Below are 17753 nucleotides of genomic sequence, written 5' to 3'. Positions count from 1 at the left end.
AGTTAACACATAATATTATGAGTGCATCTGTACACCATACAATACAAAAAGTACAGAAGTTTACAAATACTATAATAATATGGCCATCACTCATCAATCATCATAATGTAATGTACGTATCTTAATTCGTAGGTACCTGCCTAAAGTCCCTAGGTATTATATTATTTACTATTTAGAAATTACCGCGTATTGGTATAATAGATCCATATAAAAACAATTGGACGTGTTTTATTTTTTGTAACAACTCTTAATCGTGTTACCTGTTTAAGTTATTAGTAGATAATTATAATACTATTATTAACATTTAAAACAAAACCAAACTTGAAAATTCTACTTTTTCCTACCTGATTTCTTAAATATATACATATGAATTTGGGTACGATATACACACAAATACACACATGATATATCTATACATTTCTATGATATTATGACAGCTATATAATCTCAGTACAATATTATACACATTTTATTTCGATTCAACTATAACTTTATGCACTAGCTGTATTGGCATAAGTTTTAATGTACCTAAGTAGGTACTCGTGATGTAGGAAGGTATACCTATTAATAATAATTTTTACTATTATAGATAATGTAATGTATTACTTGTTATAGCCAGTTATAGGTGTGACCTATAATCTTCAAAAGCGTATATAATCACGCAAAACGACTTAGGTGTTATTAATTTAAACAATACTAGTGTAATAATACATTAATAATGTATATATGTGTATATAATGTAACATTATATATGATAAATTATAGCATAGCTAATGATAAAGAAATATAAATAATGTTGCAACCTGAAAGAGATACGTATAATACATTATATACCATATAGTATTTTATGGAGCCTGAAACTGTTTAAAAGCTATTCGAACTACTTTTAAAATATTTATTGAACGTTATACTATACTATAATATTATTTAGGTGCCTGCAATTCTAGGAATAAAATAAAAAAACCTTAATTATCAGATTAAAAGACGTAATCCGGGTCCAGGGGCGCAAGGGAGACAATATTATAACTCTAACATTATAGTTGTGACAAAGCTATAATTTTTATTTGAAGCATAAAATACTTAAATATTATTTTAGTACATATTTTTTAAATTAATAATTATAATCAATAAAATAATAAATATATAGGTATGTTGCACACTTATTATAATGTTATATATTCATTAAATTATAAGTACCACACAAGTTAAAAACATTATAATTTGAATAACAGTAGCGTTTTTAAAAAGTAAACCGACTAGTACCTACCCCCCTCCTACCCAACATAATACCACACTGATAGACAGTACTCACCATAGGCGTATAAACAAATTCGATACGGGTTATACCATAAGGAAAATTGGTAAAAACTAATCATAATAATAATAATATTAATAATACTAAACCATAATCAATCCTTCTAAATGCTACATTCGGTTGTTGTTTTTTTTAAATATAAAATATTAATTAATTCATTAACAATCATATCGGTTATTATCGATACTTATACGGAAAACAATATTAAACATTACAACACTCACAACAAATAGATGAACATTAGAAACAAAATACTTTCAAACATTAATATTAGTTTCGGATGGTTAGAAAAAAATAACAGACGATTAAGGCCTATAACAGTAAAAGGGTTACTTGGTCAAGAAACCAAATACACTATAAGAAATCACTGACTGATATTTGAATTCATTATCAAATATAGGTACCTATTTATTTATAATGAAGAATCAAAGAATGCCGATATTAACTAACTTCATTAAATCACTAATCTTGATTTATTTTCAAAATCTTAAGACATTAAAAACAGTGACTATAAGTAATAGGTATAGCCGGTATAGGTAATATATACTAATATGTAAATAAACTGTAAATTAACAATGAAAAAAAAAATCCATAAAACCCTTTCTAAAGATAATTAAAAATAATTGTGATAAACTGATTAGGAATAACCGTGGACGGATTAAGATAAAAACGAACGTATAATACCTAAGGCGTCCTCAGTCCGTGTTAAAAATATTTACCTTAACTTTTTGTGGCGATAAGTGTTATATCAAATAATTAATAAACGGATAACGGACAATAGTAACTTATTATGCTCATGAGTTAGTATTTATAGCTTAAACTTACCATAAAAAGTGCTTAGCATAAATTAATTCGTCGTTTTATATAAAAAGCTACAGCCTGCCGCCGCCTTGTGAGATGTGCACACCTGGCACACTTTGTGCGCATGCCTATAATGGTGCTAACTAAATATTTTTCATATTATTTTCACTGAATTGACAATTCTGCAAAACTTTATTGGCTGCTGATGTCTGCCATATGCCTATAGACGTGTTTACAACTGGATAGATTTATTATTGGTTAATTATTTGCGGGGTAAAAACTAGAAGGGCGTCGTCTACTTTGTTTACTATCGATACCTACCACTAAGGAAAACCGCGTGTACACGGCATTATTATTAATTGTTAACAAATTATAAATACAAAATTACAAGTTCAACAATTATCAGTTCGACCTTTGATTCGATTATACTCATAAGTACAATGTCCTTTGACCCACATTCATTTTAGTATATATTATAAATATAAGTTATAAAGATGTACGATATTATTTTAGTTTTTTTTTTTTATTATTATTAACTAAATGGTTCGCTTGTCAGTATCTGAACCACGGGACCAGAATTAGCCAAAGCTCGATTCTACTGGATTTTCTTCTCGTTATATCCACTTTGCGTCTTCAATTATCTATTATCCTGGTTAGGGATTCTCTATTCATTCTCTCCCATAGGCTTCCTTATTTACGCTCAATATTGTATGGCCTACCATCGACAAAAAAGGACTACGAATGTATATTTTCATATATTTGAAATAAATAATAATAAAAATACCTATATTGGTTATATTATTACACGGAAAATTTATATTAATTTTTATATTACAACGCATTTTATCATTTTGACTTATTTGGCTAATAGACTCAAGTACAAGGTATCAAGATCAAAAGCTAGTCCAATAAATGGCGACTACTGTAATCATTAGTTATTACCTGTATTTTCGGATATTATAATATTATTAATACTATACAGTTGTCCCGAAACACCTAATCGTCCATCATCCATCACCCACCATCGTCCTAATTATCTCCATGGTTTATCAATATAATATCTATATATGGGTTTGGTAATTAGGTTATTGAATATCCAAATCCATGCCCTAGTATTGAAATTTTAATATCGAAAAAATAGCATTTAAATAGATATATAACGTGTTACAGTTTCACGGAGAAATATTTTTAGGGTGATACGAGACTTTTGTAATACACTGCATAAAACTTTAATATAAATATACCAAGGTATTGCAGAGCTATAAACACTAACATGGTTTTTAATATTTAAGTTATCTTGTGCATTGAATAATATAATAACTAATGATAAATAAAACCAATTTACATTTTAAAATTACTCAAATTAAATAATACCCCATTAATTTTAATTTGTAAAATATACTTAATTTAAAGGTAATATTGATTAAAATTATTAATCTACATAGAATATTTTTAAATACGATTTAGAGAATAAGTAGAATAAGTTAATATATATATATAATAAATCTTTTTAGGATTTTTTTTTGTTTAATAAAAAATAACATTGCAGACAAATAAAATTAATAAAAAAAAAAAATTGTAATATAATACGGACGATGATACTTTATATAATAATAATTACTCACAAATAATTTGAATCAAGAAAATATATAAAAAATTAAATACTCAGATAATTTAGATTTACCTATTTCCTTTTATACTTTGTACAATTTAAATATTAAAAATAATTACATTACCTATTCCAACTAAAAATTAAAAATAAGTTTTTATAGCACAGGGCATATCAGGTACTTTATTGAGAAAAAAATGCACAGTGGTTTTGTAGAAATATCAATTCTAAATAAAAACATAAAAAATTATCTTAAACAAGGCCCAAACTTCAACTGTAGCTTGGTTGATTAGATTAACCATAAGAGAGTCAAATGTAATTTCTGTAACCAATATTGGTTGGACACCTGACATTTTCTTATACTTAATTTATTATAACAACAATTAAAGCACTAATTTACGTAACTAATAATTATTAAAATATATCAAATTAACAATCATCATACAGAACAATACATTTTAGTTATACATGTAATATATTATTATTTAGTATACTTAACAAATAAATATGGGCATAAATAAAATAAAAACATATTAACAAAGCTAGAAGTTGGCAAATATATTAAAAATTTACTTGGTTCACATAAAAAAAATCATAATTTGACATTTATAAGAAGTATCATAATGGATTTAAAATGCTTAAAAATGTATTCAATTCAAAATTTATTTTTCCATTTATTCACACAAAACATGTAGAAATAAGCTATATATTTCACACTTAAGTTTTACAAACAAAAGTATATTACCTATTAGTTACAGTTGTCATTAGTATAATCACCAGGTTATACTCGGGAGAAATTTTCTGAAGGGTATAGAAAAATTAAAAAAAAAAAATTATGTTTAATTTCTCTGAATAATCTGAAAAATGTTGCGAGTAAACTTTTAAGCCCCTCCCATAGGTATGGCCTTGCATAATTTTATTAAATTCATATATAAATTTGTATCACATAAATTAAGCGTATTGAATAATTATAATGAAATCAAAAGATTTTATACATTAATAAGTGAAAAAACATTTAAATAACCATTAAATATTATGTAATGATGAAATTCATTGATTAGTAGTGTAATTTAAATAATAAAATTTAATATAAATAATATTACTATACTCGTTTCATCTTTTAAATTACTTAAAGAATACAAATTTGGTTTTAAATTTTAACAATCTACAAATGAATTAATACTATACAAATATTAATAGACATAATTGGGATATTATTTTGTAGTTTTAATTTCTTCTTCTTTTGGATGGTTCATTTTTACTATTTTTGTTTTCCAAACTTCGCTTTTTAGAACTAGTTTCAACATTAGTTGTAGAACTAAAAAATAATTTTGATAATTAATAAAATTAGTTATCAGTGTTATCACTTTGAGGTAATTTCATAGAAACAAAATATCAGCTATATTAATAATAATAGTTTTAAGTAACAACAAAATAACAACCAATGATAGGTTAAAACTAATATTTTTGTTGAAATAGAAATTTTACTTATGTTAGTACAGTGTATTTTATATAGGCAAACTATTGGCTATAAACTACAAGTGTCTCTATTTTAATTATTGTTATTCTTAGTTGATTAAATATTCATAATTGCTCATTGATAATAAATTAATATCATATAGTGAATAAAAAAAAATGATTAAATATATCAATTGAGATATTTATAAATAAATGTCATATTTTATGGAATAATATTAAAATCTTTATTAAGTAAATATCTAAACATTCTAAACCATTATTTTTGTATTCATAATTTAAAGTTTAAATATATCGATAAGTAGAAAGTCCTAAAAAAATAATAGTATCTCTTTAATTTAATAAAATAATAACTATATCAAGTTAAAAATATATCATTAAGAACACAGTAAAAACTAGAAAAACATACCTGTTTGTTTTATCCTTAGCTGTATTAGCTCTAGTTTCCCTTTTGTTCATTTTTACACTTGTATTATTTCTATTGGAACTGTTTACTTTTATTTTGTTTGAATCCCTACTCGAAGTACTTTTAAAATGTTTGCCCATTCTAGAACATAGAATTACGACAACTTAATAAATAAAATATTATATATAAATAGGTAAGTACATACGTTTTTATAATTTGTGCTGGAAGTGGGCACATATCATCAAACTTCTTTAGTACTACTAGAGGTGCTACACAACTCATTGGTTTAACAACAGAATCACCATTTGCCAATTGTATATTAAGCTGAGTGGCTCTAACATTATTTTTGAAAAATGATGGGTCATCATATGGTGAATTTTTAAGCCTACTTTTTAAAATTTCATACACAGCTTTATTTTGTATAATGTCTTGTATAGTAAATTTGCCATTTACATCACTTAGTGTTCTGTCGTTTACATCATTTTGTGTATTATCATTTAAATCATTTTGTACAATGCTATTTAGATCATTTTGTGTATTGTCATTTGAATCATTTTGTACAATGACACTTACATTATTTTGAGCAATATTAATTATAGAATTTTGCTGAGAATCTGATTCTTCGGCAGGGTCTTCTAAAGGAGGAAGCTTACACTTAATTTTCTCAATATAATTGTATTTATTTTTGTATTTTCTCCAAAACTGTATTTTCTGTTCTTCTTTGATTTTATCAATTGCAGTATTATTGGATAATAACATTGTTGTAGAAGTTGATTGATTTAAAGATTCATCAACAGCTGGCAACGAATTGAGTACATCAAATACCTCTTTTAATATGGTTTTTAACCGATCATTAGTCACAGGAATTTGATCAGCATTTTGGGCAGTAGTAGGAATGGGATGAACAGTATTTAAAAGAGCATCTGATTCGATTAGGGTATTTCGTAACTCTGTACTGGACAACTTACGTAAGCCCTAAAACAAAAAATAAGAACAATATTATAAACGTTTTAAAAATAGGTGTGACAATCATTGTAAGATTATAATTGTTTTCTATAAGTGAAGTTTCTAATTTTCTAGACGTTTATAGCAAATACAATTTTATAATAAAAGATAATACATACAGCCAAAAGCCTAATGATAATAGTAATGGAATTAGCAGATTTTCTCATTGTTTCATCTCCAATCCGTTGTGATATGGCGATATTGTCTATTTTTTGGTCCAACGTGCTTAATGTCTTGGTCATAGCATCTAATCTCTGGTTTAAGGACCGTATCTCGTCCATTATTTTTTCTGGATCCATATCAAATAGTTAGCGGTTAACAAAACAATCTCAGAGGAATAAAACAAATGACTCGAATAAATATTTGTCTTCTGATTATGTGTCGCTTAGTCGCTTATAGAAAAATCGCGATCTGACCAAGTCGATACCGCGATACGGAAAACGAGAAAAATGAAACTACTTAATTCTTTGAACAAAAATGACAAACGCAAATCACAATGTATTATATCGTACCTACGCAGTATGACTAACTATTATGAAATTACTAATTAGTAGCAGGCAGCAGTAATAACTCATTATCTTTTTTATGAAACTGACAATACAAACGAGAAAACAGCGCCAAACGCGGCTGCAGCAATCTCTCACAAATAACAAGAAGACGATTGACAATCATAGACAGAGGCTAACAATGATAAAACCCATAGACTAGATTAAGACTATAAGACAAAACAAAATAACAGTGCAGCCATGGCCGTAGCGTTGTAATCCAAACCGAATGTCCGATCCTTCAAATTTAGAAATAACGAAGTAGGTAATTTTATTGTTTAAAGTATACATATTTATAAAAATGTATATGTAAAACATTTAACAATTCTAAAAACCTAAATGCTAAACAACTACTTTTAAATTTATCTGTGATTTATAAAAAAATCTTTGATAGGTACCTATTATTTGTATTATTTTTTTTCAATATCACTTTAGTAGTATATAATATTTGTTTAGAATCATAATTTAAATTGTTTGACCTCTCTACTCAGTGTAAAAATGTAAAACAACGCTGCTAAGGTACCTAGCTAGCCTGTAGGTATATTGTCACTGCTTTCAGCGTATTTTTTGCAATATAATTGGGTTATTTTGCCCATAAGATTTTATATACTTAAAAAATTATCTTAAATAGGAGTAATTGTTTTAATATAAAATTAAAATTAAGTGGATTGAAGCTTGCAAATAAATCGATCAGGTTTTTTCGGTTACCTATATTATACAGTATACATACCATAGCGGTAGATTACTCATTACTTTTAAAGTTTTCCCCCTCTAGCCCTTCCTCATTATTGAAAATGTAAATATCACCTACACTATACCTAGTTCATTCGATAAAATTGAAAGTTGTTTTAATTATAGAGTTACTAAATAAGGAAAACTAGACTTTCAATTTTTCAAATCTTTTTTTTCAATTTGTTATCCTGCAATAATTAATAAACATCGAGGTATTAAATTATCATTGTCTTTTTTATAGATTTATTTTGATCACTGCTGTCTATAAAAGAATATTTTCAAATTAAGGTGAACTTATTATTTTTTTTTTAATCCACTTCATTTTAAATATTAAATAATCTGTAGCCTATAATTGCTTTTATCTGTTTATCATCATCATCATCATATAAAAAGTTATTTTTAAAATGATAAATCCAGACTAGTTTATTTACAAACTGCCTTCATACTGACACATAATTACTAGATATAAAATATCTATTTGGAACAAAGTTTAAAATTAAAACATTTGAATTTCAAAGTTTCTACAGGTTTTTGGCGGACTTATTTATGTAGACATGTAATCCACTAGTCCCACGGTCTTATAGAACAAAGTCTGTGATTCCTGGTTTATTTTTGAACAATGTGACTTACTAAATAGGTTGGCAACGTTGCCATGTGATAACAGATAACATCGTGATTCATTCACAACTTCACAAGATTGATTAAAATTCAGAGTTGGTTTAGTTCGGCCGTATTTCTCAGTTTTGATTTAAACACTTGGTTAAGTGATTCAATATTGAGACATTCAGCTGATCGACAATAATTAATAATTGGCGATCCAGAGATTGAGGTACAAGTGTAACTGTAGCCGATCTCCTGCCTTCCTTTCGTAGCCCATTGCCAAACGGCTCAACTTTCGTCCTGAACAACCCGTGCACAGAATGTTTGGGAGACCAGCCCAGGCTGTCCAGCCGAAACCTCGCACTGCCATGGAAAAGGTCAAGTTCATCTATCAGGACGAAAACATTTGGTAAGTATTGTGCAAATTACGTTATTCGCTAGTTCCAAAGTATTAATATTATCATTGTCCTTGTTATAGGAACGTAGTGAAGAGTATAGCATTTTTCGTTGTTGCTGTCAAGTTCACTCGAGAGTTCCACGGCGTTGAGCTCATACATTAATGTCTGCTACTGTACGAGAAACTTCGCCGTCATTTATAGTCGTACCCTCCCCTCTCTATCGATGTACAAACCAACTAATTATTTACATTTAAATGTATTACATGATAACATAATAATGATGTTAAGTCTCACTGAATGGAAATATCTTTATTGTATGTAATTGTGAAAATTATAATATATTGAACAAGGTCTAGTAACCTTGTGTAAGCACGCAAATTATAATGTGTACAAGATTTATTAACCTTATGTATTTTCTAGACAATCATAGAATATTTTGTTTGACTACTTTATTGTCTTAAGTTTTATAATACTAAATTGAAAAATCACAATAGACAAAAATAATCAACATACTTAAAACTATCAAAAATTGATATATTTAATTTATTAACAATTATAATATATAAAACAATAGTAGCAATGGATCTAAATCCAATGATTTTGTTGCCTAAAAAATATTTGACTAAAAACAGTTATTTTTTACATGAAATTATTTTTGTTTCAATTTAAAATATCAACAATGAATTAAATATAAATAGATAATACAAATTATTATGGATAAATCAACATTTTATTTAGAAGCAGCGGCTAATTGCTTCATTCGGTTTAATGCACTACCGGACTTGAACCATTGTATTTGTTGTTCATTGAATGTGTGATTAAGCAATATCTCGTCACTACTTCCGTCAGCATGGCGCAATATGCATTTCAAAGGCTGAAAAAATAAAAACTAATATTAGTTGAATAACTCGACAACAATTTGATTTATAAAATATACAGTTAGTACTGGATAACTGGATAAATTTTAAATAAATCGACTAGTTATACCTTGCCAGGGGCAAATTGGTTAAGTCCGACCAAAGACACTTTATCAGTTGGTTGAACTTTATCATAATCTTTAGTATCGGCAAATGTCAAAGCTAATACTCCTTGTTTTTTCAAATTGGTTTCATGAATACGGGCAAAAGATTTGACAATGATCGCACGTCCTCCCAAATGACGAGGTTCTAAAGCAGCATGTTCTCTGCTACTTCCTTCACCATAGTTTTCATCACCAAACACTACCCACGAGATACCTTTAGCTTTGTATGCTCTGGCTGTGTCCGGAACTGCACCCCATTCTCCAGTAAATTGATTTTTTACCTTATTCATTTCATTATTATCTGAATTGGTTGCACTAGAATAATAAATAAAATAATTATATTTTAAAAATTATGATAAGAACAAAGTTAACTTAACTTACGTTAAGAACATGTTATTTGATATATTGTCCAAATGACCTCGGTATTTCAACCATGGGCCGGCTGCAGAAATATGATCAGTAGTACATTTTCCTTTCACCTATTGAAACAATTACATATTAGAAAATCTAGTTAAAAAATAAAATCATATGTATATTATTTATTTAAATTTACTTTAATAAGTATAGTAAGATCTTCCAAATCTTTTCCATCCCAAACTTTGAATGGTTCTAATAATTGGAGACGATTAGATTTTGGGTCTACTACCACACTCACAGCTGATCCATCAGCAGGTGGAGCTTGGTAAGTATCTTGACCTGGATCAAATCCTCTTGCGGGTAATTCATCACCAAATGGATTACTTAACTTAAATTCTTTACCTATAGTAAAAGATAAAATATTAATATTATGTTATAAACTGGAATTACTTCTAAATAGCATCATTCAGTAATTAAAACATTAAACTCGAGATAATGGACATGGGTCTCAAAAACAACTTCTTGGAATTTTGTATTAATACAAAAAATAACCTGATGGGTATAGTTAAAAAAAAATTAAAAATAGTCTACGATGTTCTAAAATCCCAGATTTTGAGTACACTTTAATGTTTTTAATAAGTATCACGCAGATTTGTATGCATTTGCATATTTATTCTGTTTGATTGTATGATAAGCTAAGTGAGAACAAAATTTGTTTCATGGCATAATAATTTAAAAAATGAAAGTTTTAGTACATATTTTTGCATATTTCAACATTTTTATATTTTAAGGAAAAAAATAAAGAAAAGTAAATCAGTAATTATAATTGAGTTCCATATTTTTTTTTAAATATATTGTATTATTAAATGTTCAAAAAATAAATTTTATTTTTCATGCAGGTTTTAAGATTTTAGTACATATATTTATGAATATTTAAGATTTTTTAATGCATATTTGGTTGGTTTTTACTTTTTAATGCATATAAATATATAAATCTGTGCTCTATTAATAAGTAATATTTAACTAACCATCAGCTCCCTTGATTGAATCTTTTGTGGGATCAAAGTCCAAACGAGCTTCAATGGCTAAAGCAGTAACTAGTTCTGGAGAGGTGACAAAGGCATGAGTTGCTGCATTGGCATCATTACGTCCAGTAAAGTTTCTGTTGTAAGAACTGACAATGGTGTTCTTTTCGCCCTTTTTGACATCTTTACGATCCCATTGACCAATACATGGACCACACGCATTAGCTAATACAGTACCACCAAATTCTCTCAGTATTTGAGCCTAAATAAAAGTTTAATTAAAATATCAACTGATAAATATTTAATAATATAATATATTCTTATATACAATTCCATCTCTTTCAATTGTTGCCCTAATTTGTTCAGATCCAGGAGTAACATTAAATGGAATTTTCGATTTACGCCCGTGAGCTAAGGCTTCTTTTGCAATAGTAGCACATCTCGACATATCTTCATAACTTGAATTGGTGCAGCTTCCAATAAGACCTGAAAATAAGAAAATATATAATTGCAACAAACTTCCAAGACAATAATTGCTATGTTAGCTGACCACTCCACATTTCCTCATTTATAAGTCTAACTCCCCTGTTTTCATTGGTAGAATATATAAAAATAAAATATATATATATACATACATACATATAATAATATTGTATTTTGCTGGTAATGATAATCAAAGAAATGAGAGAGAACCACAACCTGCCTAAACAAAACTAGTGAAGTAACAGATATACCTATTTAGTATTTAGTAACTAAATTTGACATTTTAGTTTGAAATATAAAATTAACTGGATTAGTTATTTTTATGATGAGACTAAAACAGTTATATTATCTGTAATCTATAGATATTTGTATTTTAATAATAAATAAAATAGCTTAAATCATCAGTAAAAAAACGAGCATATATGAATTTTAAGCCATTTTAACTACATCATATAAACATACTAATAAATATAATTTATATTTTATCATAAGTATTATCATTATATTATTTCAACTAAAGAGGTGTGAAATATTATGAATTATAAAAGTGTAATTTACTAAAGAGAAATATTGCTACTCTAAGTTCCCAGAAATTTTATAATCACAATTTACTCAGACAAACATATTCACTTTTTGTTGTTTTTGGGTAAAATCCGGTGAGATTTTCTGGTTTAATAATTGTTACAAAATAAATTGATAAGCTATCATTATTGTAAGTAACTAACCAACTTTGATTTCCACAGGCCAATCGTTTTTCTTAGCAGTGTTTCCTAGTTTTGAAATAGGATGTGCAAGATCAGGCGTGAAGGGTCCATTCACATGAGGTTCCAGTGTTGTCAAATCAAGTTCAATTAACTACATTGGCAGTAATAATAAAATAAAATATTAGTATAATATTGTAACAGTTCAAGAAAAAGCATTACCTGGTCATAATGACTGCCATTATCAGGAGTCAATAATGACTTACTGTACTTAGCTGCTTCTTCAGCAATATCAGCACGAGATGTAGCTTTTAAATAATCTGCCATTCGGTGATTAAATGGGAACAATGATGTAGTAGCTCCAATTTCAGCACCCATATTACAGATGGTACCCATACCTTTATAAATATGATCAAATAATTATTAAAATTATACTCTTTTTTTCAATTTGAAACTGACGGACACCACAGGAATGATTTCCCAGTATATCTGTGATGCCGCCATCACTTATTATTGAAAAAAAATCAATATTATATTCACATAATTATAAAACAATTAGCAACTGCCAAAAATCATACTCTAATACTCTACACTTAATAAAATAATCATATTTACCTGTGCATGATATATTATCTACTCCGGGTCCGTGATATTCAATTATAGCACCAGTACCTCCTTTGACAGTCAAAATATCAGCAACTTTAAGGATCACATCCTTTGGAGTAGTCCAACCAGACATCTTTCCTGTTAGATGAACACCAATGACCTATTTAAAATTTATTTAATAAATTAAAAATAAACATTTTAAATAATTAATTTATTATTATTGATTACTTTAGGACATTTTAGTTCCCAAGGAATATCAGCCATCACATCAACAGCATCTGCACCGCCTACACCAATACACAAGCCACCAAGTCCACCACCATTAGGTGTATGGGAATCAGTACCAATCATCAATAATCCAGGGAAAGCATAGTTTTCCAAAATAATCTAAACAAAATATTTTCATTTCATTTCTATTCATGAAAATTAATACAAGTCTTGTAGCTAATATTTTGATATTATTACTTGATGAATAATTCCAGATCCTGGGTGCCAAAATCCAACACCATATTTCGCTCCAGCAGTTTTCAAAAAATTATAAACTTCTTCATTCATTTCTTTAGCTCTTTTCAAGTCCTCGACTCCACCTATCTGTGATTAAATAATTATTAATAAAAATAATATAAAATTATAATTGTTAATCTAATTTACTTGAGCTTCAATTAAATGATCACAATGAATCGTGGAAGGAACAGCAACCTTTGGCAAACCTGATGATATAAATTGCAACATAGCCATTTGAGCAGTAGCATCTTGCATTGCAACGCGATCAGGCCTTAATTTTAAGTAAGAGACACCACGCTCAATATCTTGATTAACAGGATCATCCAAGTGAGAATAAAGCACTTTTTCTGCCAAAGATAATGGCTTTCCTAATCTAAAATATATTAAATATTATAGTTTTAAATTCAAAATTAATAGACATTTTAAAACAACATATAATAATTATAAATATTATTTTAATTTATTATCTGACCACAAAAATATTGTCTGTCATAATTATTAATTAACTTAATTTTTGATCAATAAGAGTATTAGAGTATAATATACTTATAAAAGCATTTATACATGTTGTATAATTGATTTTAATTTTATAACAAAAATTGAACAAAAATACAGTTAACATATTCAGCAAATATGTTAAGACATCTGTATTTCATGGGTATATAAATTTAAATAATAGGTTATGTTACTATATCACTTACTTCAATTATTTTTAGTATTAAATTTGTTAATAATAACACATGTCACATGTAAAATTGTAAAAAGTGTCTGCTATAATTTTAAATTTGATAGTTATACAAAATAATAAGAATTTAATTCAATTTACATAAAGCAATTGTTATTTAAGCTAATCCTCAGGAAGTATACTTTAAAATAAAAAAAAATAGACCAACAAAAAATGTATGTAAGATATTTATATTAAAAACCAACAATAGTATTTGTATCTTTAAGAAATAAACAAATTAGACTTTTATTATTTACAATTTATTCAAGTTATACTAAAAATTTTTTTTTATATATATATAAATAGAATCAGAACTATTATATATTAATTATTCTTATGTGATGAAAAGCCAAATAGATATAAAAAAATATTATTTAATACATAATATATGAATCTTGGAAATATAAAATAAATTATATAAGTATATCTAATGACTAGTAATTAACAATTTATCAGAAAATTAATTAAAATAGACAATACTATTTTTATGTTTTTCTTTCACCTAATTATCTAATATTTTATTTTACTATTTACTGATACTTTCAAGAGAGAGCACTTACATTTTTTAGGCACACAAATGAGATAATAAATAATCCTGAATCAATAATTTGTACAATTAACTTCAAATTATTTAAAATACTAGTTAGTATCTAAATAGTCTTAGATAAGATAAAATATATAGCTAATACCTAATAAAATACTTAATTTGTTCATAAAAAGCTTAAAAACTCTAAGTATATTGTAATTATCATTAGAAATGCTTTTTTCCCATTAAAATTGTAGTTACACTACCTAAAAAATGTGTAACTTAACTTGAATCATTTATAATATATTATAATTATTAAATGAATTCAAATTTTGAATACAATTAATATATGGTCGATATTTGTTATATATATGTGGATTATGGTTTACTTATTTTAATGTTTAATACAATAATTAAGGAAGATATTTAAGTCAGTAAGTACAAATTAAGGTAAGGGTTAAAGTTAAAACGTTTGAAATCACAACCTAGTATATACTAAAGATAGGTCACACAAAAATAGTTGGCAAAAGATCAACTTCACTGTAAAAATAGATAAACTAAAATCATCAGACCAGGTTGAACCATTATTTTTTTTTATTTTTTATATGACCGCTAACTACAATTTTATTTTTTCCAATGAAATAATTAACTATTAAAATATACTTTCATAAATTAAATATCAAAAAATGAAAAATAATAACAAGTATATCTAGAATAGTCTGAAAACAATTCATAGATAGATCATAACAATATAATGCAATGGATAAAATAATATAGTACCCGGAAATATTTTAAACAAGGTAATTAGTTTAATTAATAAAAATGTGTAACAATATTAATATCCAAGGTCTACAGATATAAACATGAGTACATAACGTGCAAAGTTCATGTTTTCTTAGGCCATACAATACTCTTCTTCCTCATTCATACTAATTAATATTTGTTGATCAAAAAAATATTGTAAAAATATCAATAAAATAATAATTGCTATTCATCATAATATTAAAATTTGCAAAGAAATTAGAAATGTGACAAATAAAAATAAAGATTTTACATACATATATGCAAATAAGTACTCAATTAATTTTATTTTTAATATTGACACGTGCTAAATTGTAATCTACCTTTAGTTACCTATAATTACCTAGATATTATAATAGTCATTATTATCTGATGAGTTGGTCAAGGCTATACCAATGAAATGCGATTGATTAGAACAACAATGGAAACAGTAGGTTAAAATTGAAACAATTTTAATATATAATATAGAACAGGTGATATGTCAGTATAAAAGCTATCTCTAGCACAAATAATAATATATTACGCACCTATCGGCAACAATTTTGATACGCTTCTCTAGGGTTTCGTATGGCAGGGGCTTGGTGTCCAACTTGCTCATAGCTACTTTGCTTGCACCAAATACGGCCGGAGATGAGTGGAAACATCTCTGCTGGATTTCACCGGAGACCAGTTTGGTCCACGATACCTGTTAACATGTTAAGAGTAGTTATAAATGGAAAATTTAACTAGATCTGTCAGACAGATCAGGGGAGGAGTATCCGAAACTATAGTGTTCTTTGGCTAATGGGTGAAATACGTACATGGGATTTAAACGTTCTGCAGTACGCCATAGTGACAAATCCGTCGACTGTTTAAAACTGAACTGATGATGAATGGAAAACTGCCGATTTCAAAAACACATTGGAGTGGGGACGATGTAAGGAAAAAACAATAATATAATAAATAATTAAAAACTAGTTACGATAAGTAGATAACATTTATAATAACATGTTTAAAAAATAATAAGTTTTGTACGTACCGGATTGGTCTTTGAGCGGAAGGTATGATCGATCGATCGAACGCGGTCGCCGCGTAACAATTTATAAGCAAAACAATAATATGTGAATAAATAATAATACTGATTGTCCGATGCAGTAAAAACGGATTTTGACAAATTTGGAGGATAGGGTACCGCGGGCGGACGGATACTACGTCGCTACCCGGTGATGAAAGGAAAGTTGTCACTGGTCAAGAAAAACTGAGCCTGAATGACGAAAAATCGAAAAAAATTCGGCGGCGGCTTAACAGTTGTTAACAGCGGTCAGCGATTACTAAAACTTTACTACAGACTCGCCCAACAGAGTATGAGTGTTACCAATTGTTACCGTAACGAAATAAATCCTCATGAATATCGCATTAAATTTTTTTATATACAATACAAATTGATAAAAAGCCCAGTGTCCCCCAAACTACTATTCTTGTACTGTTAAAAAATAATTCAAACGAGGTTCTTCCTCCGAAATAATCAGTTATATAGAAGAAATATACTATTATTATAATATCTTCACTATGGAAATAAATATGGATGGATAACAGATATATAATAATATATTATATGTAAGAAAAAACGATGAAATTGATCAGTGATAAAAAAAGTCTATCTTAAAAATCGGGGCAGATTGAAAATTTAAGAGTACCAATTTCGAAATTAAAAAATCCCATGATTTTCTATAACAAAAATTCTAAATTAGCATAGTTTTAAATTATATATTATAATCGTATTATAGAAGAATACTGGGTGGGTCATTGTTTGAATACTTTACTCAGGATTTGTCGAATTTGAAACATGCCACTTATGGGCGCAATTTGAGTTTTAAATTTGGGGGGCTTTTATAATTTACATATATGTAATGTGTGTATGCTCCTTGAGATATATAAAGTTGGAAGGGGTTATATATAAACCATTTAGGGGACTAGGGGGCGTAGTCCCCCTCAAATTGCGCTTATTATGCCACTGATCATAACAAGCTAGATGAATAATATATTTTGGATCTATCAAAAAATGTAGTATTGTATAAAATGTAGGATTGTTAAACCGCTGTTCGTTAGATCGAAGGGTTTTTAAAAACCAAACATTTT

General features: G+C 27.4%; 2 protein-coding genes across 2 annotated transcripts; both read right to left on the bottom strand.

Annotated features, from left to right (window-relative positions):
* Positions 1-4379: 4379 nt before the first annotated feature.
* LOC113548266 (5'-AMP-activated serine/threonine-protein kinase catalytic subunit alpha-like) lies at positions 4380-7273 on the bottom strand. The gene is made up of 4 exons (XM_026949063.1): positions 6732-7273; positions 5813-6582; positions 5611-5748; positions 4380-5043 (listed from the first exon to the last, which is right to left on the bottom strand). Exons 1-4 carry the CDS (start codon positions 6909-6911, stop codon positions 4953-4955), a joined length of 1179 nt encoding a protein of 392 aa, XP_026804864.1. The 5' UTR covers positions 6912-7273; the 3' UTR covers positions 4380-4952.
* A 2127-nt stretch (positions 7274-9400) lies between these two features.
* On the bottom strand, positions 9401-16942 carry LOC113549640 (probable aconitate hydratase, mitochondrial). Its single transcript, XM_026951034.1, has 15 exons — positions 16654-16942; positions 16436-16515; positions 16163-16320; positions 13732-13957; positions 13546-13671; positions 13309-13467; positions 13090-13240; positions 12697-12872; positions 12499-12628; positions 11619-11776; positions 11294-11552; positions 10462-10667; positions 10290-10387; positions 9875-10223; positions 9401-9761 (listed from the first exon to the last, which is right to left on the bottom strand). Exons 2-15 carry the CDS (start codon positions 16463-16465, stop codon positions 9618-9620), a joined length of 2370 nt encoding a protein of 789 aa, XP_026806835.1. The 5' UTR covers positions 16466-16515; positions 16654-16942; the 3' UTR covers positions 9401-9617.
* Between the last annotated feature and the right edge of the window lie 811 nt (positions 16943-17753).

The sequence above is a fragment of the Rhopalosiphum maidis genome, chromosome 1 (genome assembly GCF_003676215.2).
Source record: "Rhopalosiphum maidis isolate BTI-1 chromosome 1, ASM367621v3, whole genome shotgun sequence".
Taxonomy (NCBI): domain Eukaryota; kingdom Metazoa; phylum Arthropoda; class Insecta; order Hemiptera; family Aphididae; genus Rhopalosiphum; species Rhopalosiphum maidis.
Note: the sequence above shows the minus strand (reverse complement) of the source record. Positions and strands in the feature narration are given on the sequence as shown.